General features: G+C 37.4%; 1 protein-coding gene across 15 annotated transcripts in view; it reads right to left on the bottom strand.

The window, feature by feature from the left end:
- The window catches only part of PTPRK (protein tyrosine phosphatase receptor type K), a 382,329-nt gene that overhangs the window by 46,316 nt on the left and 311,254 nt on the right, over positions 1-24,759 (bottom strand). For all 15 annotated transcript variants that reach the window (XM_038130591.1, XM_038130596.1, XM_038130594.1 and 12 more), the window contains exon 13: positions 22,004-22,040. In XM_038130591.1, the coding sequence (XP_037986519.1) occupies positions 22,004-22,040 (37 nt within the window). The remainder of the gene's footprint in view (positions 1-22,003; positions 22,041-24,759) is intronic.

Here is a 24,759-nt window from a genome sequence, read left to right on the forward strand (position 1 = left end):
TAAAATCTCTCTTGATATTATAAAATTTCAACTGTGCAAGACACTGCACTGAAAAGTTACCTGGTGTTGACAATGAGTCCTAAATGGCTTGTTAGCTCAGAATTAATTCTTAAAAGAAAATTATTTAAAAATCAACGTTTGGTAGCAATATACAAAATGTCTGGTCTTTCCACCAGATAGCATTTAAGAACTTTAGCAGAGAAAGTACATTATCATGATCATTATTACTTATATGACATGGTTTATGTGGAAAAATATTACTCTCAAATGCCCGAAGTTACATTTTGCTATATTTATTGGAAATAACATTCTATTAATAACTTCTGCTAATTTAAGCAACTATAAAATTGCAAGTGAGAATTTACTGGTAGTGTAGGAGTTGCGGAGTTAATGCAGAGCTGTGTAATTACACTGAAGGAAGTAAGGACAGCTTAACTCTTCTCCACCAGAAAAGTGCAAACTCTCACCCCAAATGCTAGCTCAAAATACAGAAAATGAGACGAAAAATTTTCTTATATCAAATGCAGTGCTAATAACATTGTAGATGGAATCAAAAGATGGAGGCAGTGAAGAACAGAAACAGTCCTTCCTCTATTCTTTCCAAACAACCAAGCCCCTACAAATTAAAGCTTCTATAGTACTAAATCTAGCCTTTGGTAGCAACCATCAGTTGTTCTTTGCCATTCAGAATGGTGAAAGATGAGAAAATACATAGAAACTCCCCAAGAAAACAAGTGGTTAATTCTTCCTTTGGAGGTAGGTTCTAGTGTTTCCAAACATGCGTAGATTAAATTTTATACAAAGCATATATATATACATATAGTTTATGCATAATCTTTAATAGCACCCATCTGTTCTTAGTATCCCAGATTATTACTGTCATGACTGCCAGCCTTCAGTATTTTTTCCCTGTAAAATTTGGTACTTTTTCAAACAGTGAAAAAATAGAGTGAAAGAGCAAATATATACATATATATATATATATATATATATATATATATATATATATATATATATATGTATGTGTGTGTGTATGTGCATATACTCTGAAAGAAGAAAATAAAATATGCTTTCTTTCACAAGATTTATATTCTTCAATTTAGAGAAATTTTTCACAGCTTCTTCAGTTCTATAATACCTTAATGAGATGGTGCAGTGTTTGTAGGAGTCCACTGGGCTTGCTGGGAAGTGCACCTGCACCAGCAGTGCAACAGCCACGGCAGAGAACCTTTTCCTTTTTTTTCTCTTTTAAAACCTTCCCATCTGAAGAGCATCCACTCACAGAAAAAGTTACATGGGTCAAAACTCTTGAGGTGCTCTGGAACTTTTTAGCACTAATAGATGTCTTAAGCAGCTGGATGGCTGGGAGCATGACAGAAAGGCAAATATCCTGTTCCAAACCAGTGGGAGGGTATCACCCAGCTGCACATCACAGCAGGCTGCAAGTACTATCTCAGCCATTACCCTAATTATGCAGTTGCTCCCAAATCTGCTTATCCAAATACATCTGAAAGGTCTTATGTCAGCACTTTAAGCTCAGCCACCTGATTTTGGACTGAAACATCCAAAGCTGTGGTGCTTATCCGTGCTAGTCTACCAGCTGTGATGTGAGTGCAGCAGCCTTTAGCTGGCTAAAAGCTTTGTCATCTTCTGCTACACCAACATTTCCAACCCAAATATGTTACCTAAGCCTTAAACCCTGTGTAAGAAGTCAAGAGCCTGTCCATGGGCTTGTTTACCACATCTGACATCTACAAATGCAACCATAATGACTCTGCAACAACATGCAGCTAAGGCAATGACAACTGTGTGAAAAACACATCAATAACCACAGCTCTGGCTTGACTGCCATTGATTATTGAGTCCAGATCAGAACTTGTAATGATATTAAAAGCCTTTCATACTGTGTCATTGCCTCTCTGTCTAGATATTCCTACATTATTAATATGTCAAAGAAACTTTCAAGCATGAAGAAGAGATGGGAGTCCTGCAGACTACAGGACAAAACATGCCTGCAAGAAAAAAGACTAAAAGTGTATTGACACTTTCTGGACTTTTGGGTCTACTTTTTCACATTTTTTCCTTTTAATACTGAAGTTTTGTTGCCTTCAAATCTTAAAGTAATCTCCCTCATCTGAAAAAAAAATGAATTTTTTATTATTTCCATTACTGGAGGAAATATTCACACAAGACTATGATGGGGAGCCAGGTGTAATAGAGAACTGCCATGACTAAAGTTAGATGAACTTTTTATATCTGTTGTTATACTGGTTCATATAAAGTAAATGAAAAGCAATTTTTAACTTCACAAAGCACAGACCATGGCAGAGTACAGTGAGGCTGTAAGAAAGGTAGTAATGGGCTGTGCATTATGCAAAATTAAAAGGTAACAGTTTGAAAATGACTTTGGTGTCCCCTCAGCTGCTAATGTTTTACACAGGTATAGAGTGTTGGGTTGTTTTTATCCAGAGGATGAAATTTCCTGCTCTGTATAGGATATGCTTTGGGCTGCTGCTTTCTGAGCTAGTTTCTCCAGGAAAATATAATTGTATCAAAGGCAAAAACCCCAAACATATATTTAGCAAAAGCTTCAAATTCACATACAAGTCAAAATAAACAAAGCCAACTATAACATGCAAATATTGTATTATGATTTATGTAATGGATTGTCGGCAAAGAAGATTACTATTCTGGTATTTATGCTTTAAATCTGGTTTTAGGGTTTTCAGTCAGTTGTGATCTGATTAAAATGTGACTGATTTGGAGGAGAAAATCACCTTAAACTGATGGAGTGCCAAGAACTCTTGCAGATGAGGTGGCAGAAATATCTCTACTGAGCTATGTCTAACAATGACCAAAACCAAATTTGCATCTTAAAATGAGAACAAAGATTGTATTAAACAACAGACATTAAAACAATGTGCTCTAGTGGTGAGCACACAAGCTAGGACACATCTGTATATACCTGATTTACACTGTTCCTTTGGCAAATGTGAATAGCATTTTGAAACACACAGGCCACTCCACACTGTGAGTTCCCATTTATAAGCAGGTATTCCCAGCCATTCAGGTCAAAAATGGCCCTTCTCCTTTTCAAGGAAGAGGAAAATGGCTTTATTCACTAACTTAATACAGCTTTAATGAATGGTTCACTTCAGCTTCTTATTGCTTAAAACCCAAGCAATGTTATCTATCAGCTTTCAGAGAGACAGATGGACAAAATTGTCAAACTTGGGTTGATGGATTCACCCTCATATATTCAGACAGCACCAACACAGGAGATGACTTTCACATTGCTTGAACAGCTCTCATAAATCAGATGAATTGTCCTCTTTTAACCAGCATGTGAAAAGAAACGTACACTTGGGAAATATACTAGCCAATGAATGGAATGACAATACCTGATAAAACCTTCTCTTGCCTGATTCTGGTCTAATGATAAGTCTAGTAAGTACTACATGAAGACATAATGCAATCTGATATGATCACGCCTGTTATCTACCAAATACTCAAAAAAGTAAAATCAAATACAAAACTGTTTGCATATTTCAAGCACTTAAAAAACAGAAAGTAGAGAATAATAATGTATTTCTGAGGCAAATATTAAACCACTTGGGACTACAATAAACTTCATAAGAACTATAAAAGCCTTTTTTATCACTACAATGCTTCAGCAGGACAAAATGCTGAAAAAGAAAAATAAGAAATGTAAATGAAATTAGTGATTTGTGATTGCAAAATTTTGGTTTAAATTGGACTGGAATTGTATCCCTAGCTACACGAATCTGAGAGATATATGCCAATGAAAAGAGAAGCAAATCCAAATGTGGATCTCTGTGAGTGAAAGAGGTGGCCTATTTCTTTCCTTTTTTCCAAAGGCACAATCCAGACCTGTTACAGATGTTACTTCACACACTCTAGAAAGTCCATCCCTTGTGCTGGTTAACGATGGCAACTCCAGATGCAGCTACACATGCTGCCACCACAGAAAACTACTATTAATTCTGCATAAATTGTCTGCCTTTTTGTGAGATGGGTGGAACAGGAAAGCAAATAGTGCTGGTAATCATGACTGAAAGGCACTATCAAATCTGCTTGGAGTCATTTACAGATCAACCTTCTTGGGTCAGTGCTAGTAAGCCCTCACCTTTAGCGGGAGCAAGTACATCCCTTCCTCTTTCTTACTGTGCAGAGAGAAACAACCAATCAACATCACTGAAATGAGGGAAGTGGTGTTACCTTCTGCTTAACAGAAAATATCAACGAAGATCCTGTCATTTAAGCTTCCCTTACCTTTGCCCCTGCTTCACAAGCAAATAATTACTGTCTCAAAGTACTGCACTGCTTTTACTCTTGATGTTTCTTAAAAGGTTTTTAAGCCTGTGTACCTTTTCCTAAGCTTAAAGAAATTATCTATAAAAGTAACCATCACTGACCAAATGAAAGAATCCAATTCAGATTAAGCCTAAAGATATGCAAATTAATGACTAAATTTCAGTGTCTGTTTACTTTTCAAAAAAATTATACTACCATTGTGAACTAGTGTGAACAGGTTTTTAAACTAAAAAGCGTTCCAGCAAATATTTTAAATATTCTTTACATTCAGTTACTCTCTTGAGACCTGACAAATCAAACATCTCCATATGCATTTGAGAGCAGGACTTCTACAGAAATCAAGGCGGTTATGTCAGGATGTACAAAACAGGAGTGGTTCAATCACTCTTAATGGAAACTGCTAAAAGAAAAGCCTTATTTCAAGGTTCTGCCTTTTGCTTCATGAAACATAGTGAACAAGGATGCAAATTTAAGGACTATCGGTTTACATAAAAGCAATACTTACTGAAGTATTTTTCATCAATTAGTTAAATGTATTTGCTCTAAGCTTCCAGCAGAATAATATGCAAAAAAGTCTTATTTTCAGACATTTACAGCAAAATGTATTTAGGCCCAATAACAAAAAATGCCTTATTAAACATTCTTAGGCATTGCAGGTATTTATTAAATCAGTTTTTTCACCAGAAGATAATTTTTTATAAAATATCAATTTTTCACTCTGTTTATTGAACACTTGCAAAGCCTCTTTTAAGAAACATGAAATATTTTACTGAGTAACAATACACTAAATTTCATTCTCACTCAGCTCATTGACTTAACAATGTTCACTTAGTGAATGTGAATTCTAAACAAATTTCATCACATTGAACCATCTTACACTAATCTTGACTTTTGGCAAGGATATAAAGCACCATTAATATTCAAGAACTTTTAATTACAAATGCTGATTGGAAACCCAGTGACAGCAACAGCCCTATCAAACAATTCTTTTTGAAAAAGGCAAATAATTCTCATCCCATAACTCGAGAATAAATAGCTCTCTATGCTGGCATGTACTTCCCCATTAGACCCAAATATCCTTCTCCCATTGTACTTCCACTTTGCCTGGGCTGCTGCAGGTGGGTAACAACTCCAAGGAACTCTTGCTCAGAGTTTTGCAGAGACCTTTTTCACATGCTTGGCTCATCAAATACTCTAGTAACAGATTATGCCATCTTGGATTTCATTCCTGTCTTCAACACTGGATCAGGGAAGATGACAGCTGAGATTAGGCTGAGTTATGTTCAGAGCTGGGTTATCCCTCCCTCTTCAAACAGGGCTCCTTGTACTTCCAGCCGCAATGAAATGAACAGAAATGGTTTGAGAATAATTACTAAGGTTAAAAGAAATCTTTTCACCTTAGCTAATACATTAAAAATTTCAAGAGGGATGTAGGCAAAACCGTTAGACAGTAGTAAACAGACTTTTCAGGGAGGCAGAACTCAAGGAATTTGGGGGAAATGCAAGTGTGGAGTAGCACACTCTGGGAATTATAATTTTTCTCTTTTTCCCACAAATGCCCTGTTCTTAAATTCCAGTTAGTTTCAGGTATCTGACAGGGAAAAATAAGCAGTTCATTCCCCTGTGCCCATTGGTATCTTTTTCCCAAATTTAGAGCTCATGAAGAATTTCATTAATATGAAACTTCAGAACATCAAATTTGAATCATCACTGTAAACCTACAAAAAGGATGAAATTTTATAGAAAATTCCTCCATTCTCAGTGGAAATATAATATACTGAAAAGCATGATCATTAAATCTAAGCATTATTAAGGAATCTGTCTGGCTGAGGATGGAGTAAGGATAAGTCTGGCTGAGGTTCACCTTCTTCACTTTAGTTGTTAGCATGCTATGCTTTCAATTTGTGACTAAAACAGTGCTGATAACATTGTTTTAGCTACTGTTGAGCAGTGCTTGCACAGCATCGAGGCTTCCTCATTTTTCATACTGCTCTAAGGGTTATCCCATGTCACGTGATGTCATGCACAAATAAAAACTACAAATTCCATTTTTCCAAAGCTTGGAGACAGTCTGGGTGGGGGACTGGGTGTGGGAGGTAGTGAGTGACTGTCTTTGTATCCTTTTTAAAATAAAAAATTAATCCTTTCTTCACTTACTAAACCATTCTTAGCTCACAGGTTTTCTTACTTTCCCTCTTCTAATTCTCTTTCCCATTCTGCTGGTGAGCAGAGAAGCTGTGTGGGCTCTTAAATGCTGGTTGGAATCAATTTTCTACCCTCCAGAAAGCACACAGAAAGAAAAAAAAAAAAAGAGAAACAATGAAAATTGTTCAAAACCTTAAAAAAAAATCCCAACCTACAGAAAAAACCCAAAAGCTATACTATTGTCCATTTATATTCAGGTTGGTTGTCTAAAAACAAATAAGCCATTTCTTCTTATTCAATTAACAAGACATATTTATAATGCTCTATTCAGTTAGTCACTACACTGTAACTGGCATTGCATCTCTCCTTCTAGCTGAACCTTTAAAAGTCCTTTCAGGTATTAATTTGAGACAGAGCACTCCTATTTAACAGCTGAAAGAGTGGAAACAGAAAATAAACAAGCCTGGGGACAACAAGGATCTCACACTTTAGCTGTAAGTGTTTTCAGATAAAGGTAATGTTTGGCATAACTCTTACTTTCCACAGTGTAGCTTTTCCACTTCCTCACTCTGCTGCTTCTACAACAAGGTAAGATAAGGTCATACCACGTTTAGTAACCTTAATAAAAAAGCAGCCTATACTAGCTGGCACTTTTTCACACTTTTTTTTTTTTTTGCTATACCTCTCTTCCCACCCCCTCATTTTTTTTTTCACACAGTATTTAAGGCAGTTAAAGATTAAAAGATTTGAATGTCAGACTTGAAAGGTAAAATACTCCAGCTTGCTACAAATTTTTTTCTCTATAGCAAGTGAGGATGAATGAAAAGGGAATAAATGACACAGTAGTCCTTTCATACCCCCCTTTTTCTTTCAAGAGCATTCCCTTTTATTTCCCTCACTTTCAATTCAACCCATTCACAAAGGATTAGCATAACACATCTTTTTATGCTTGTAAGGGTTACAGCTGTAATCGCCTCACCTCATCCCTTTACTTAGAAATCCTGTCTCCAGAGGAGTAATTCGATTACTCACAACAATCCAACTTTTGCCTAACCAAATAGGAATTCATTATAATGCCGTGCTGCTTCATCAGTTTACTATGAGTGGATGGAAAAAAATGAATAGCTGGTGTGAAAGGAAGAAAGCAATTGTCGCCTAACAAAAGGATACCAACAAAAGGTAGGATGACAAGCAGAAATTCTAAGTCCCATGGACAAGGTAGCCTCCAAACTACTAATGACTTGTAGCTTTTAGAAGTCTTGGGTTTCAAATAGGTATGAAAACTGTGTAAATTGATGAGAACACCTGAGTGCTTCAATCTGACTAGTCTTTAGCAGGTACTGGGCAAGTTTGTGTGAAAATGTGAGGCAGAGCTTTTCCACCTGCTGAGGAATCACCATCATCTTCTGTTGACGAAAAACATATTCATGCTGGTCCTTACAATGGCTTTCTTGTCCTTTTCTTCTAAGATTCAAAAATGTACATGAAGTAGGCTTGGCTGCATACTGCTTCAAAGTAAAACTAGTACTATCCTTAGCAACTGACAGTGGATAAGGATAAAAGAAAATGATAATAATGAGGACAACTGGCATCTCCAAATGACTTCCAGTTGTCCATATGCCCACAAGCACAAATCTAAGAAAAGCTCATGCTGATTGTGGCACAGAAGGACAGCACTTGGGGCAGAAGCACAGATGCCAGGATCATGCCTTCTATTTAGAAGTAGAACATTTTATTTTATTTTGTATTATTTCTGTAGAGTGATTTAAAATGCCCAGATATAACGAGGTAAGTTCTCAAGGGCAACATTTGTTTTGCCAAAGGTTTAGGAGCATTAGGATACAGCTGACAAATCTTTAGCTGTTAGACTGGCTTAGGTTGATTTTCAGCTTTTGGGGCCCAAAACTATCTTCTTGACTTTTATTTTTACAGATTCCTAAGGATTTCAACACAGCATATGGGCAGCATTAAGGGCATTAAGGATTTATAAATTCACATCATCATTATAAAAACATATGAAGTCCGAAATATACTTGGGGTTAAATGGAATACATGTATTACTCGTGGTCAAATTAAATATTGATATGTTCCCATCTGCATTAAAAAGAACAAAAGAAAATATTATTTTTACAGTAGCCATTTGAAGAAAACATTCCAGACACAAAGAAAGCATTTCACTGCATTTACTTTAGTCTGATTTCTTTCTAAGCTGGAATTTTTTTTACTTAAAGTTGCTGCTCTTTTACATTCTTCTAGGCAGTTAACCTTTATTGCAATGTATGTGTACTTTACAGTGACTGGAAATCAATAATAATTCTGATACCAAGCCCTTTTTGTCTTGAAAAACTTAAAATATCCCTAAGACAGCATATTTCTTCAATACTACTCATGAGAATTTACTAATAATTACATTGTTAGATGTGAGTGGAGAAACTGAGTACGTGAAATAAAAGACAAACTTGAAAATGAAAAAAAGTCCTCAGAGCATAGGAAAAACTGTCAGTTACTGTTATTGTGCAAATTTTTGTTCAACATATACATGACTGCAATAACCATGTTCACTCTACACAGGCAAAGTATCTGTATTGTTTCTCTTTATTCCATAGTTAAAAATCAGAGAAAAGTAATTCCCCAACAAAGACCTCTTGCTCTGATCCTAATGAGCCTTCCAGTTCCAAGAGAGAATCTACAGCTGCTTAGAGAGCTGGGGCAAGATCCAGCATCCATCTTGAATAGATAAGACACCTCAAAAAATACAGCAAATTGTTCAGGTACAAGAACACACATTTTGTTTTGCCTCCTGATACTTTTTGATTCACCATGGTTTATTTGTTAAAACTGAATTTACAATACTAATTTTCATTTGAGTATGTCATTTAAGAAATTAATTATCCTATTTGCAGAAAAGCAGCTCTGATACACTGTGCAGAGCACTCAGGCATGGTTAGGCAATGCTCTATTTCCCAATGGAAACTAGACCTTTCTCTTCAATAAAGAACTCCCACCAGAAAAGTTGAAATACCTTACATTAAACTGGCGAGAAATAACAATAAAATGGAAGAGAGAGTGGAAAGACCTCAGCAAAAACACAAAACCATGCATTATTGCAAATGTCTTACCCCAAACCCAAAAAACATCCTCCAAGTTAAAAAGATAAAAACATGTTCTGGGACTGTAAATATCACAAGGCAGCCATCATGCTTACAGATAGAGGACTGAATAGTGTTCATTAGGGTGATGATTTTTTTCTCTTTGCTGTAAAACAGCTAGTTAGACACTTACTCAGGAGTCAAAAATTACAAGTTTGCAAAACGAATGTGACACAAACATCAGCAGAGTACAAAAATAATTGAGAGTATCTGATCTCATAAAAAATGAATTTAAAACACAATAGCCAGTTTCAAAGCTGACAAAAGAAATGTATATTATATCTGTACTTGGCTTCCAGTTTAGGGATGTTTTATTTATGTTTATGTCTCAAACACTTATACCAAAATATAAATTGGTTCTAACTACCTTAAGTAGCTACATCCTGAGAAGGAAGAGAAAAACATGAAAGACTTACAGTCAGCTTATTCTGCATGATTGTATTTCCCCTTTAGCCTAACAAATATTAAGACAATTTGTTGCTAATCCTACATTTCTTCTTATGTCATCTCCAGCTATGGAAATGACAAAATTTGGCTTGATGAAATACTTGAGCATTGGGTAGGACTCAAGAAGCTTCCATACATGGCTGAATGGAGTATGCAGTACAGCTGATAAGTTTTGCTTTGACAAAAAGTTCAAGCAAGCAAGTAAAATGTGGAAGGAATTGTATTTAAAGAATTTTTGCCATTAGATAAAAAAGCAGCTGTCACTTTATCTCAGAGTTTTAAGAAACTAGTCATGTGTCTTGTTCATCATAAGATGCTGGACACGTCCTCATTTGTAACAAATTTTGTAGCAATCAGGGCTTTCTTGTTCTGGCAGTATGACCCCACCTCAGCAGTGACATGGGCTACATCCTGCAGAAAGGTCCCTGACAGGGTCACTGTGTGGGCCCAGCCATACACAATGTGCTACTTAACAAGCTCACCAGCTCTATGGGCTGGCTGGTGGCAGGCAAGGCACTACACTCTCACTGTAAGCTCAGGCAGCAGCAGCACCTGCCCAGCTGTTCTTCTTCTTCTTCTCCAAGCTATAGGCATTCATAAGTTCATGCAAAAGCCTGATAACTTGGCTTAGGTCCAATGCAACAGTACTATGTGCCTACCATTGATCCCATTATGTTTTGATTTATTCAAGCACCACACATCCCTCTGCCAGTAAAGAAAGTTGTTATACCTAAGTTTGTGTTTGCATTCATCTAAATAGTTCAAAAGAACCATTCAAGGGAATGGGACACCAAAAAACAAACAAAAAAAAAAGTGTAAAAGATTTGTACTTCCTGAAACAATTTGGAAAAATACTTCCAGACAGTTCTGTTTTGTGGGTATAGAATTTCACCGTCTAAATTTCACCACTATTAAAGGGACATCCAGGAAGTTGTAATTTCTGTTGCTCAATGCTGTACATGCATAAATTGAAAAACTCACTTTCTGAGTCTGAGAAAACTCTACAGTTCTGTTTGAATTAAATCTATATTAGTAAAGCTATTTGATTTGGCTAAGTAAGATGATGTCTCATAACTTGTGCTGAGTAAGCAAATGCTTTTAATACAAAGGCAACCAAATTATCAGCTTTCATATTTAGACAAGCATATAATGAAATTCAGTTTTCCATGAACAGCAGTGAGTGAGCTGTGGTTCTTTAGGCTGCAGAAAAGAAGGCTCAGGGGAACTCCATCATTCTATACAACTACTTAAAAAGAGGTTGTAATGAGGTGGGGGTTGTCTCTTCTCCCAGGTAACAAGTGGCAAAATGACAGAATATGGCCTCAATTTGTGCCAGGGGAGATTTAGATTGGGCATTGGGAAAAATTTATTCACTGAAAAGGTGGTCAAGCATTGGAACAGGGTGCCCAGGGAGAAACGGTGGAATCACCATCCCTGAAAGTGTTAAAAAATCTGCAGATATGACACCTGGGGACACAGTTCAGTGGGTTGAAATCTTAGATATCTTTTACCAACCTTAACATGATTGGTCTCTCAGTTACTAAACTGCCAATGACCTATGATAGGTCATAGAAAGAGGTTTTCCAAATTATGTTCAAAAGCAAAATAAGAACTTGGTAGATTTACAAATATGTAGTGACTGTTGCAAATAGCCAGTAGCCTTTCCCATCTCAGTGTACAGCATGATCTAGGCTGAAACATGTAAGCAGGTGGTAGCAGCCAGGGCGCACTCCACAGTTCAGGTTACTGATCAAAAATCCTATCTAACCATGATGGGTAATGTCTGACTGCTTTCATGGGGACTTTGGACTTATATATTCCTCTAAAGACAGAGTAACCTGACAAATCAATCTTCTTATCTGATATGTATAGCAGAATTTTCTGTAAATGAGTGAGTAGGAAAGGAAATACATACAGCAATTTTCATCTTTGATCCCATTTGAGATATAGAGGACAGAGCTTCCTTCTAGATGTTTCAATGAGCAGATGAAGCACCCAGTACCCAGGTTTCACAGTGCAGTGTGCTAAAAGCCTTTTAACCAGCACAAAGAATTGATAACCTTTTTTATCACAGCTGTACAAAAAGAAATGCTATGAAAGATGAACATATGGATGTAAAGCCCTGTATAAATATTATGGTTCAATGATTTCAAGAAGAACAGGAACTAACTTATGAAATTTTGAAATTTTGGAATACTATCAGGAAACAGGCCCTTCAGGATTAAATCATTATGAACTAACAGAAATGAGAAACACTAAAGAACTGTGAAAAAATCTGTTTACATTTGCAGAAAATAATTACAGTATGTTGAATTACCAGTCTTACAGAATTTGTTACAAAATTCTAGGGGATGCAGCACCATCATTTCAAAAAAAGAACAGGCAGACTCAATTCAGCAAAATCTGTGAAATAACAAACAGATCAAAGATTAATTCGAGATTTGCTTGGTTTTCTGTTGTAATGGGTTAACGAAACAAGCAAATTCACACAATCCGGATGCTGTTAATGTACATAAAAATTATTATTCACATTAAAAAATGCCTGTACTTGTGCAAATCAATGCCTTCCATAAGTTGAGGCAATTTGAATACCAATTACAGTAATTGTAGAATCCTATCCCTTCTCTCTCTGATATAGAAAAAGGGTCATCTGTTTTTAAAAGCATGGATCTAGCAGTAAAATCTCTTTCAACAGCTCTGGCCAATAGTCAACAATTTGATTTTTCTGTCATTACCTAATGATCCCAAAAATAAGATGTACAACTAGGATACACATCTTTAAATCAGCACAGTATCAGTTGGAAGGGACACTGTCATCTAGTGTAATCTAAGCCCACTATAGAACCTTGGGGTCTCCAACTGAACCCTGTGCCATTGATTAGAACCCTCTAGAATCTGCCATTCAGACAGTTCCCAACCCACATCACTGTCCACTCGTCCAGTCCACGCTTCCTGAGTTTGCCAGTGGATATACTGTGAGACAATGTCAAGGTAGGTAATATCTGCTGCTCTGCCCTTAATCATCAAAGTACTTGCTTCATTGTAGAAGGTTGGTCAAGCATGATTTACCTTTAGTGAATCCATGTTTACTACTCCTGATCATTCATCTTCTTGTCAGTCATGTGGGAGAGGTGGCCTCCAGAATGAGATGTTCCATCACCTTTCCAGGGATTGAGGTGAAGCTGACTAGACAGTACTTCCCTGGGTCCTCCTCCTTGCCCTTTTTGAAGGCTGGGATGACATTTGCTTTCTTCCAGTCCTCAGGTACCTTTCCTGATCTTCATGACCTTTCAAAGATGATCATGAGTGACCTAGACCTTCTTTAGGTTGTCTTTAACACCCTTGACCAGATTTAATTCCTTGACCTTGGCCTTCCTTGTTTCATTTCAACTTACTCGGACAGCCTCTCTATATTCATTCCAAGTGGCCTGACCATTTTTCCATCTCCTGTGTATTTTCTGCTTATGTTTGAGTAATGACAGGAGTTCTTTATTTACTCATGCAGGTCTCTTGCTCACTTTGGCAGATTTCTTATTCATTAGGATGCATCATTCTTGAGCCTGGAAAAATGGCAAATTCAGGAACACAGTAGCACGAGGGATGGAGAGAGTGATTGAGACTCCTGTTTTCCATCAGTACATGAGGACCTGGTTTCACTGTCCCAGGAAGACCCGCATTTTCATGATTCTGTGAAGTGTGCAGATGTAACATTTTTGCTACCATATTCACTTTTACCATACACTGCCAATCCAATTTTATTTGAATGTTATGATGGCATATGTACCCATTCTTCACTAGAGCAGGAAGTCTTCAGATTTAATTTCCCACACTGTGAAAATGATGACACATAAGTGAGGATTTGCCTTAAACTTACGCATTAGCCATCTCATTATGCTGCCTCTGAGCTTTACTCTGCATTCCAACTGCCCATAGAAACCAGTTTTGGGCAATCTGTTTTCCAACATAAGAAGCAGGTCTGGCATAACTAGATGTCCTATAATCTTACTTAAGTGCTGACAATGTGACAGCAATTTAGGAATGCATCATTCAGGGCAATATCCTGCAGTTTTATGGCAGGAAGGGCATGAGAGCAGTGCATCAGAAATGGTTTGGATACTAGATGTGGAGATGACAAAATGTCCAAGATTTGTAGCCATAGTGTGACAGCCATAGAGTGACAGCAACTAATGTACAATAGATATTTATTTTTATTTGAACTCCAGATGCCTCTTTATTTCAGACCTGCTGCTTTAACATCCTAAATACTTTATTGGCTTTTGCTCTTCCCTGCATGCCTTTGCTATTAACTCTGGTGTTTTGAAAAAAGTATGCTGGTGAAGTAGAATTGCTGTTCTCACAAATTTCAGTAGTGTAGCATCAGCACAGACTACTGCCTCAGGATATTTTCCACCACAGCAAGGTTAGAGCAGGACCTCTTTTTCCCCTGTACTAATGGCCTGGCCAATCTCTTGGCAGAGGGCTGAAATAGTCAATAGTACGTAGTCTGCTTACATATGACTGAGTAACCAATACTCAGTCATCAGCAAAGAGCAAGTAACACAAGTTAGGAGATTAGGGAACTCTGATTTGATGTTCAGGTTAAATATTCTGGCATCTATATGGTACTGAATGTGGTTATCTTTCCTGTTAACAAAGCAGATGTTAAACAGAAGTGTCAAAGAATGCAATGTATTTTGTGACCTCTTTGACTGTAAAGGGTTCTGGAAGTACATCCTGATCAAGAACTTTGATCACTGTGCAACATGGAGTATATTCCCAGTCCTTTCCAAACTGCTGAATTCGCACAAAAAGCCTCCAGACACTTCCTAATTTGACAGCGTTGAAAACCACACACAGGATTGTAATTCTGTTCCCTATGCTTTGAATTCACCTGGCCACAAAAATTGTTTTAACACTGCCTGTAACTACCCCCTGCTGTGACAGACAGATGTGTGATAACCACATTTTTTCTAGAAAGATCATCCTGCCTACAAGGTCCATCTGCAAGCCCTTTCAGCTGGCATTTTTCCAAAAATAGCCTGGTTGGTACACAACTTCCCACTAGGGCAGAAAGCAGCGTGAGCTCCTGAACTTCAGAGCCATCATCTCCTTATACAGCTGACAAAGCATCAGTCTCTGTATTCGAATAATTTGGCAGCAGTGCCAATCAACCATACTGACTTGCTCTGCAACACATTGGAGTGTTTAGGAAGTGCTACTACACTTGGCAATGCTGGTCCTTGTTTCTAGATGACTTTCTGTAGAACTTAGAGTTCTGTCAGAGATGACATGCACATAATTTAATAAATCTTATAAAGTTCATGCCAACAAAAAGTGGGACTTCTTTCCATTTAGTTAAAAGTGTTCAATTAGATACAGAGAAACACGGTGATGCTGATTTCAGCATATTCATGAAAGTAAATAAGCACATTTCTAATTTAGATGTTGCACTTCTGCATTCTTTGTGCACCATTCTTTGATGTAAAGCTCCTGTGTCCTTCCTGTCCAGGTGCACAGTGAGCAGCCTTACTGCTCAAATATATTTTGTCTTCTATTCAGAATATCTCAGTGTTAAACAGCTGTTAATGCAAGAATGAATAATTGCAAAGATTACTTCCTCTGTGGTAAGGTGTTGCATACTGTCTGTGCTGACATGCTTGCCAATGAAAAGAAAGCGTCATTCTGGCTGAAGAGTACTGTGCGCACATAAACACAATTTATAATCCCTAGAGACCCCTTTCTCCTTCTTTCTTGAAAACAGTGTTGTCCCTTCAAAGGGCAGCTCTTCATTACAGCACACGTGAGTCAAATTCTTGTTGCTCCTAGGATGAACAGATGCACATGAGCTGCCTGTGACAGGCTGATAGAGGCAGCAATCTCTGCCTGATCTGCTTCACACACTCTTCAACTTGAGGCATTGCAAGAGGCCACTTCAGCCAATGGTAGAGTTAACCACAATAGAAAATGAAAGTGTACACAGGCTGCCTGTGTGAAAAGGGGTTAATGCGACCAGTCCTATCAGGGGATGATAGAGTTTACCATCTCTAAAGAATTGTAATTTTACAATGACCCAAAGAAGGTAAACACATTAGAAAAGACAAATGAAAGATGGTGAAAGAACAGTAAGAAAACAGAAGCTGAAATATACCCCTGCACGCAGCAGTATTAGCAAAGGGTACTTTTAAATGTATGTCTATGATTTGTAGAATGAAGGATTTTCAATTGCGGTTAAAAATCCAATGAATGAGCTTTGTAAAAACTCTCAATTTCTAGCTTTATGTCTCCATATTCTCTGCAATGGATGCAAAACATTCAATACCCATATTCTGATTCATGAAATAATATTCAAAATAGGTGAAGAGACCTAATAAACCAGGCATAAAAAAAAAGGAGCATATATGTTAAGATGCTGATCCTTGTAATGTATCAACATTCTCCCTCTAGTATTTAAATACAAACTAAAATACTCTACGTGAATTCTTACTTTTAAAATTCTCATTCTTTAGGAAATCTTTAAAGTCACTAAGATTTCGATCTTTGTGCATACATGAAAGTACTCACATTATAGGTTTTGTGTCTTTTGGTGTCCTTCACTTACCTGTTTTTTTAATAACTATCATCAAATAGTCCATCAAGGGATCACACCACTTTTTATTTACAACCAAAGGTATTACTTATCAGAACTAGCAGATGTGGCTGCTCGGTGAGCTACCGCAATTTCATACACAAAAGAGAAAAATATGCCATGCTAATGTTGTTTCCACCTTTGGAAAGCTCAGCAAGTCAACTAAATTCTCCTCTTTGAGTGATAAAAGACATTGTGCAAGAGATCACAGAAGTTTAAACGTATTAAATGCTTTTCCTATGAATGAGTGAAAAAAATGATGCGACTTATGAAACAGCTGTGTTCTTCTCTATGTTTATATTGCCACTTGGGTCTCCAGTTCCAATTGCGATGGTACAGCTCAACGTCATTGTAGCAGCATTGATCCAAACATAAAAACAACAGTGAGAGAAAATTCCTTTCAGATACATTTAGCATCTGACATATTCCCTTCATTTGTGCATTAATTGGTAACAGACATTTTTGAGCATCCTGCAACAGGAGGTGATTTAACTTTCACAAATTTCTCTAAGAGCAGAAACATCATCAAGAGCAATTTCAAGGAAATAATTATGGTCTAGACAGATTTATGACTTCTAAAGACCTAATCCAAAGCACATTAATGTCAGTGGAAGGACTCCCATTGACATCAAAGGCCTTTGGATCAATCCCCAACTGCTGTGGGAATGAATTCAGAGCAGTAATGATGGTGGACTAAATGCACACTTGGAATTGAAATGTTACCACCCAGACCTCTTTATTCCTCAAATCAGATTAAAAAGTCATTTTCTGCCATTTCACAATTACTTCCAGATGCGCATCATCTCAAATGGCATTTTCATCCATCTGTATGAACCAAACATGCATAGAGATAGAGAGGGTCTATACTGTTTGAACTAATAACACAAATGAAAACCACAAGGGAAAATAATGTTGGAATTGATGAAGTTCTTGTTTTAAATGCAGACTGAGAAACACTGGACTTCATTTATTCCCTCTAACTACTTTGTGATAGAGCTGCCAGGTCCACCACTTTATTTACTGCCACAGTAGATTTCTTCTAATTAAATTTTCAATATTTTTCTCTAGCCCACTAAGCAAAACAAAAGAATACACATAAATCAGTGTTAGCCTCAAACTTGGCAGCTTGAAAACTGTCAAAAATGTCAGTTTCATATACTCTGCTTAATAACAGCTCTGCTGTCCCTTCTGTCCTCTTAAATGTATATTTACATGCTAAATAATTTGAAGCATCACTCTTCTCTGACCATGTTAATCCAGTTTCACTCCCTTAGCAGTCAGTAACATTTTAGACCGTAAAATGAAATGTTGATGTTGTGCGTGGGTGGAAACCCATTCAAAGTTTCACACAGTCAAACTCAACTCCAGGATATGACAGATCAGTCACCAACATCATCTATTACTCTGAAGTGCACACACCTTATATTTACTTCAGCTTATCAATACTTTGGCTAGGCAGGTGTGGTTATCATGTATTCATTCTGATATGTGCATGCTATGAACTACAATGGTCCCAAGTTTTGCCAGGAAGTCTAAATTAGATATTAGGAAAAATTTCTTCATGGAAAGGATTGTAAAGCATTGGAACAGGCTGGACAGGGAAGTGGTGGAGTCACCAACCCTGGAAGCATCCAAAAAACATGTGGGTATGGCGCCTGTGGATGTGGTCTGGTGGTGAACATGGTGGCTAGGTTGACAGTTGGACTTGGTGATCTTAGGGGTCTTTTCCATCCTTAACTGTTCTATGATTCCACAGTTGAAATTTACCTTACTAACCTAGTATTAGGAAGTTCAAGACTTTCTTTAGGAAATGATATATAATAGATTTTTTTTTTATCAAATAGCACATATTTCCTAACTCCATCTTTCCATTCCTATTGAATATCTGACCTGTTATCTCAGCCTCTGCACTCTTCTCTGCTCTTCAGAAAACAAGATTTTTTTTAATCCTTCTTTACTTATTATGTGTGGGAAACCAGATTATTAGTGACTGGGTAATCCTACTATCTAGATTCAAAAATTAACAAGGTATAGAACAATTCAATGCTATTAGGGAAAAAAAATTACACTGATCATTGGTTACTAGGAGTTTCTGGATGAGAAGGGGATTCAGCTTAACAGAGGAAGGCAATATCGGTTAAAAGTATCCAAGAAATTAAAATTGTTCATAGTTAATATATTTTCTGGGCTATATCTGTAACTGGAAATGGTGCTTTAGGTTTGTTGTACTCACCACCTGTGGTACAAAGAGTTATTTTTAACATTGTTTCAACTTGATTTCCTCAAGAATCAAAGCTTATGCAAACAGACTGCGTACATGTCTGTAACTTTTCATACTCCCTCATCACATCTAATAACTCAGCCTGGCCAATTCACTCCACTGTGCAGAGGGGCAAAAGTTAGTCATTAAGCTCCCACAAGTGCCATGGAAGTAGGTGTCTAGAAAAAGGGGCAATCCTACTGTTAGTCTTATTAAGGGCCATCAAAGAATCACTGGCCTTCGTCCTTCAGCTGCAAGTACACAGGAACTGCTCAGGAAGCTAATTTTTAAACAGGTGCTCCTCTCGTATTTTCTACCATGAAAAATTAACTCAGTGTATTTCAGTACACCAGACATTAGTATGTCTCCCTGTTTACTCCAAAGTATTTTTTCAAGGCACATCAAGAAGGAGCAACGACATACTTTAGTCATGATTTGGCACCATCTTTTAGATGACCTGACACTTTGGTGCATTTGTTATCAGAAGCACATATCAGCACTGCACCTGGAATATACAGACCGAAAAAGTACAAGTGCTTCAATTTAAATTTGTTGGCTTTTATTAGTTTAGCGCCAATAAACAAAGTATTCCATCAATTCCCAAAGGTAGAAGGCAACCTTGGAAATCATATGGGTGAAACCCATAATGCCTTAAAATACATGCAAAGCATGCTGCTAGGGAATGTCCAAATAAAAAAAAACCCATAAAATTAGTTAGGAATGAATTTCTCCAGCACATTGCTTTCATATTTTTCCATCTTTATGTCTTATTGGTGTGAATATTCAAAGTAGATAAATCAGATCCTTGAACAAGATAGAAATAAGGAAATAACTTTGCTGGTAATACTGAACTTCACTACCAAGGAGATTTTGTCTTAACGCGCACCTTTTTTTGTTGCTCCTCCCTACTCCCACCACAGCTTTTTGAAATTTTTAATGTCTTTTCAACATGTTCAAGGCAAAATTCAGTTTGGCCACCTGTAGACTGCTTCAAGTCACAGGACATGACACAGAACTACACTCTACATTAATAATGGAATACATAGTTTAGACAATTTCCCAGATTTTAAATAGGTATGTTAACCTACACCAACAATTCAATCTGATCTTACATCGTACAGAAAACCAACCAAACAAATCAATAAACAAATCAGGGTAATCAGATGAGCGTACACATAAACCAGCACGTTAAGCATATTTTTCTTCAAATACAACATATCATGGTATTACTATCATGATGAAAACATGGGAAAAAAATCAGTATGAACTTCGAAAAAATACTTTAGAATACCAGTGTAACTCATTTGAGAAATGTGAATGTACATAATGTGTACTCAATGTACACAATATGACTCTGAAATGATGATTCCTTATTAAATGCATTCCTGCAGAGGAAGAGAAAGCATTTGTTCCTAATGTTGCCTCTCCCTGCAATTCACAGCCAACAATTAAAAGAAGTCAAAGAAAACACTTTGGTTTTTAGGTCCACTTTCAATGAATTTAGCACTGATATATAAGGCAACTCAAGTTACTTAGTTACTTCAGGAAAACCTGTCTTCAACCAATATATAAGGCACGAAAGTAAGAAACCTCATACTTATTTTGCCTTTCTTTCAGACTACAGCCCATCAGGGGGAATGTGACTGTGGCAGCAGATGAAGGTGTACAAGCAACCACCAAGGGGTCTCTTGCTACCACAAGCATTGCTTTGAGACTGGGGGAATGTATATGGTTAAGCAAAAAATAATTTCCTTATATGACGGTGAATTCCCTTCCTGTTTTATTATTATTATCCAGAAAATTTATGATGAGAGAGACCATTGTTTTCCTCTTCCACAGTCCTGCAATATTTTAAGTTATTTCTGAGCCTTTCAAACTCTCCCTAGACTCAAATACGCAATACATGCTTGTGGTACATAAATATTTGTTTATGCAAATATATTTTAATTCAAACATTTAATATTGCCAGGTAAGCATAAGAAAGATAATGCTGATATACTTTTTACAGAAGACTTAGCTCATGGTTTTAATTTCCTGTTTATATTAGCTTACCTCACTTGATGAAAATGCTAACACATCTTAAGAAGTACTTTTTTCCTGGTTTCTCAAGATAACGTTTGATTGCTACCATCTCATTAGAGACATCACCTTTTCATTTGAACAAGATTTAAATTGAGGGAAGTTACTGAAAAAATGGGGCTGATGTGGCTCTGCAGTACTTTAATACCTGACTCCTCGTATCTAAAGTTGTTTTTATGCTGAATATCAATATGCAATTAGAAAGAGACAACATAAGTGCTGGGCCTCTGCAGAAGACTCTTTGGGCATTTGTAAGCTCCTTGCTTGTTTAGCTGCCAGAGTCTATCAAACAACTCTCATGTCAGCACAATCAAGCCACCAAAACAAATGGCCATAAATACAGCCAAAGCAAGAGATAACAATAAACAGAACAACCAAGCCCTCATTTGAAGATGAAACAGTGTTTTTGAGTGAGCAGTATGTGATTAACCTGCTGTATATGGGGTCAACATGATTTATTCTCACAGCTATGCAGTCAGCCTTAGTCCTGGAACTCACTTGCTGTCAGAGAGAAGCTTTTCTCAAATTAACCCTCCTCTACATCTCGCTAACACTTGGAGCTCTTACTAAGGAAAATTAACTGTCATGTTCTTCATTTAAATTATTTCCACCCCTGCTTGAAAATAATTGTTAGCCTAACAGACAGTTTACCCATGTGCACTTTCTTCTCTCCTGACCATCTATCTGCTGCATGCAATGCTTCAGACTCTAAAAGCAGATCTTGAAAGCCATAGACAGAAAGGGGGAATAAAGAGGTGTCCTTATTTTGTTGAAATTCTGTGTATTGCTAAAACAGTATTCTCTTGGCTCAATACCAAAGAATAAAAAGCAGCAGACCATTACATTTTAACACAATTGAGTCATTCAAAATAGAGGCATAGTACTGGCTTTGCTTTGAACCTTTAATAGCAGCACCACAATTCATTTAAAAAGCTACTTTGTGTGTGGGGACGAACCTCTTACCTTTTGTAGCTATTCGAACACACTGAGTTTTGGTTTCCTGTTAAGGAAAGAAAAGTAGAGAAAATAGTCAGATCAAGGGCTTTTTCTTGCCCTCCCCACTCCACAAATTCATCTTAGATCTACTGATCAGCCGGTACAACCCAATGAGTTGGCTCAGGGGTCTGGGCTTAGCAGGGGTGGAGGCTGGGGAATTTTGTCTTGATTGGGCTGTACTGTCCAGGATAGTAATGGGGAGAAAAGGTGCAGGACAGCCCAAATATAGCAAAATATCAGGTTATTTAAACCAAATGGAAATCATGCCATAAGAATACAAAGAGAGGATGCAGCAGGAGGAAAAGGGAGGAGTGGTGCTTCTATCTATGTCACAGCACAAAAATCCTGAGCTTGTGTTGACCTGAAACAGCACTGTGCAGCAAAGAGGATACATTTGCTCAGCACTGTCTCCAAAATTATGTCTTGCTACATCCTGACACTCTTAAAGAGTTACCTGAAGCACATGAGCACACGCTCCCTCATGCTTCTGAGTGTGGAATAAGCACAGATGCAGCTCAGATATCCCTCCACACATGACACAGGTAATCTACAACCTGTACTATCTGCCCAGGAGACAGTGATTTGACAGCAATGTGCTTCAGAAGATGTTGGACATGCAAATACAATCTCTGTGTAATTTACTACTCTCCTCCCTCAGAAGTTTGGCCAGCAATTAAAACAAATGAACAGAGAAATTACTTGGCTGTGCACAGTTTGGACAACTTGAACAGACAAGGGTCAATCATAAATGATTTAATTGTGACCTTACTGTACAATGTGCAGTCATTTTAAAGGAAAACATACTGAAATAGCATAAGGTTGTGTGAGCATAAGGTATTAGATCATTCTAAACAATATTAGCATGTAATTTGAAAATATAATAATGACAGTTTCACTCTATAAAATATGCCTTCTCTAGTCCTCCATCCCTCAGCTTTCCATCTCCGAATACATCCCCTGGCATCTGTCTCCTCTTGAAGATTCAAAAGCAACAGGTAAAATACGCAGATGCCAGTTTGTAAACACAGCTTGTAAAGAGCTAGCAAAACTCTTAGTTGAGGCACTGTAGGTGCTCAATAAGGATAATTTTTCAATCAAAATGAAAGGCCCACAAAGTTTAGTAACATAATCTTACCCATTTTCCCTGGTTACTGGATTTACTTGTCTGTTTCTGTTCAATATGTCTGCAAGGATCACAGAGTAACCTCCTCTCAACCTTACCACGTACTTCAGAGCCTACTTTACTTCCCTCTGCCTATTTTGGGGATCCCACTGGTTTACAGCAAAGCATCTGTTTAAATATTCTGCAGTTCAGATGTTATCTCACAACCACTAGATCTCTGTCCTGGCAGAATGTAGTGCAGTTCCCCTCAAAATCTTCCCCTAAATCCCTGTAGGAACAGAAATTTGATCCGAAGTTTCAAACTTAACAAAGAAATCTGTTTTAGGATTAGGATCTCTCACAAACTGAAATCAAGTTTAAGCAAAAAATACTGTGTTCTTCTCTAATTTTCTATTTATCTGTCAAAATGCAAAAGCCAAAATAGATATCTAAATATGGCTTTATTTTGTACTTTCATTTTATTTTTTTCCCTCTCTTTCTTTTTACCTCAGGGAATGAAACAAATTTCCATACAAAGCAGTCTTCTGGAAATCCACAAAAATAAAGGGAATTATTTTTAGCAGGTGAGGGAAATATGGATGGGTGTCTAGCAGTAATTTTTTATTTTGCTTTGTTTACCTGATATAAGTCTTTAAATAAGAACTGAAAAGAGGGAATGGTCTACTGAATGAGAAAAAAAACCCTCTGTTTTCAAACACCCTTGTATCCATATGACTTGATGCATATCCAGCTTTCATAATCATAGGTAAAGACTCCAAGGCAAGACTGCCTGTTAGCAAGGATTTGTTCAGTCACCAGAGTGATCCAAGCATAAGGAAAACACTGCTTCTGCTCCTTTCCAGTGGTTCTGGTGGATATCAGTGATTATCAGTCTAGCCTTTCTAGTTCCTGTCTGAACTGCCTGGACACCTCAGTTTTCTAAACTATACACCAAAATATTAAATTTTAAATACCTAAAGCTTCTCTGTCTACCATATTTTCCCTTCTCACCAATCCTTTTCTTCTCCCTCATTTTTCATTTACGAGAGGAAAAACTATTCAAAAGCAACAGCCCGGCGCTTGCAGAGACACAGTTGTTCTTTGCACCCGGAACCTCGGCGCCTCTCTCCCTGACACTTCTCCTCCTTCCATATGCACACAGAGCCAGTAGCAGCACTCAGCAGCAGGGTTAAAAAGGAGCACCCAGGAGGTAATGAAGGTGAATGACAGCCATAATTCTACTGCACAGCAGTGCTGCAAGCCTGATGTACACTTTCTCAGAAAGACTCTCAAACTCATGGTGGGCCAGCAGTTACTTTTGCTCAAGAAAATGTTTACTTTTTATTTGATGTCCAGTGTGAGAGTCTTAAAAAGTTTACAATGTTTTACTAGCCCACTGAGCAGCCCACATTCTTTTTATCCTGCAGTAATTTAATCTTCTGAAGAGTGCAGGTACTGAGAATCGGGGAAAGTACTGCAGATGTTATTTACCGAGGAGACACAGTCTCAGTCCTGAAATTACTTCCCTCAGACAATTACTAGGAGATGCATTAAACTCTCATCTAGTAGCAGTTTCTATGACACGAGGCTGATGTGAAATGTGAATGGCACACTGCCGTGC

This window comes from Motacilla alba, chromosome 3, assembly GCF_015832195.1.
Source record: "Motacilla alba alba isolate MOTALB_02 chromosome 3, Motacilla_alba_V1.0_pri, whole genome shotgun sequence".
Taxonomy (NCBI): domain Eukaryota; kingdom Metazoa; phylum Chordata; class Aves; order Passeriformes; family Motacillidae; genus Motacilla; species Motacilla alba.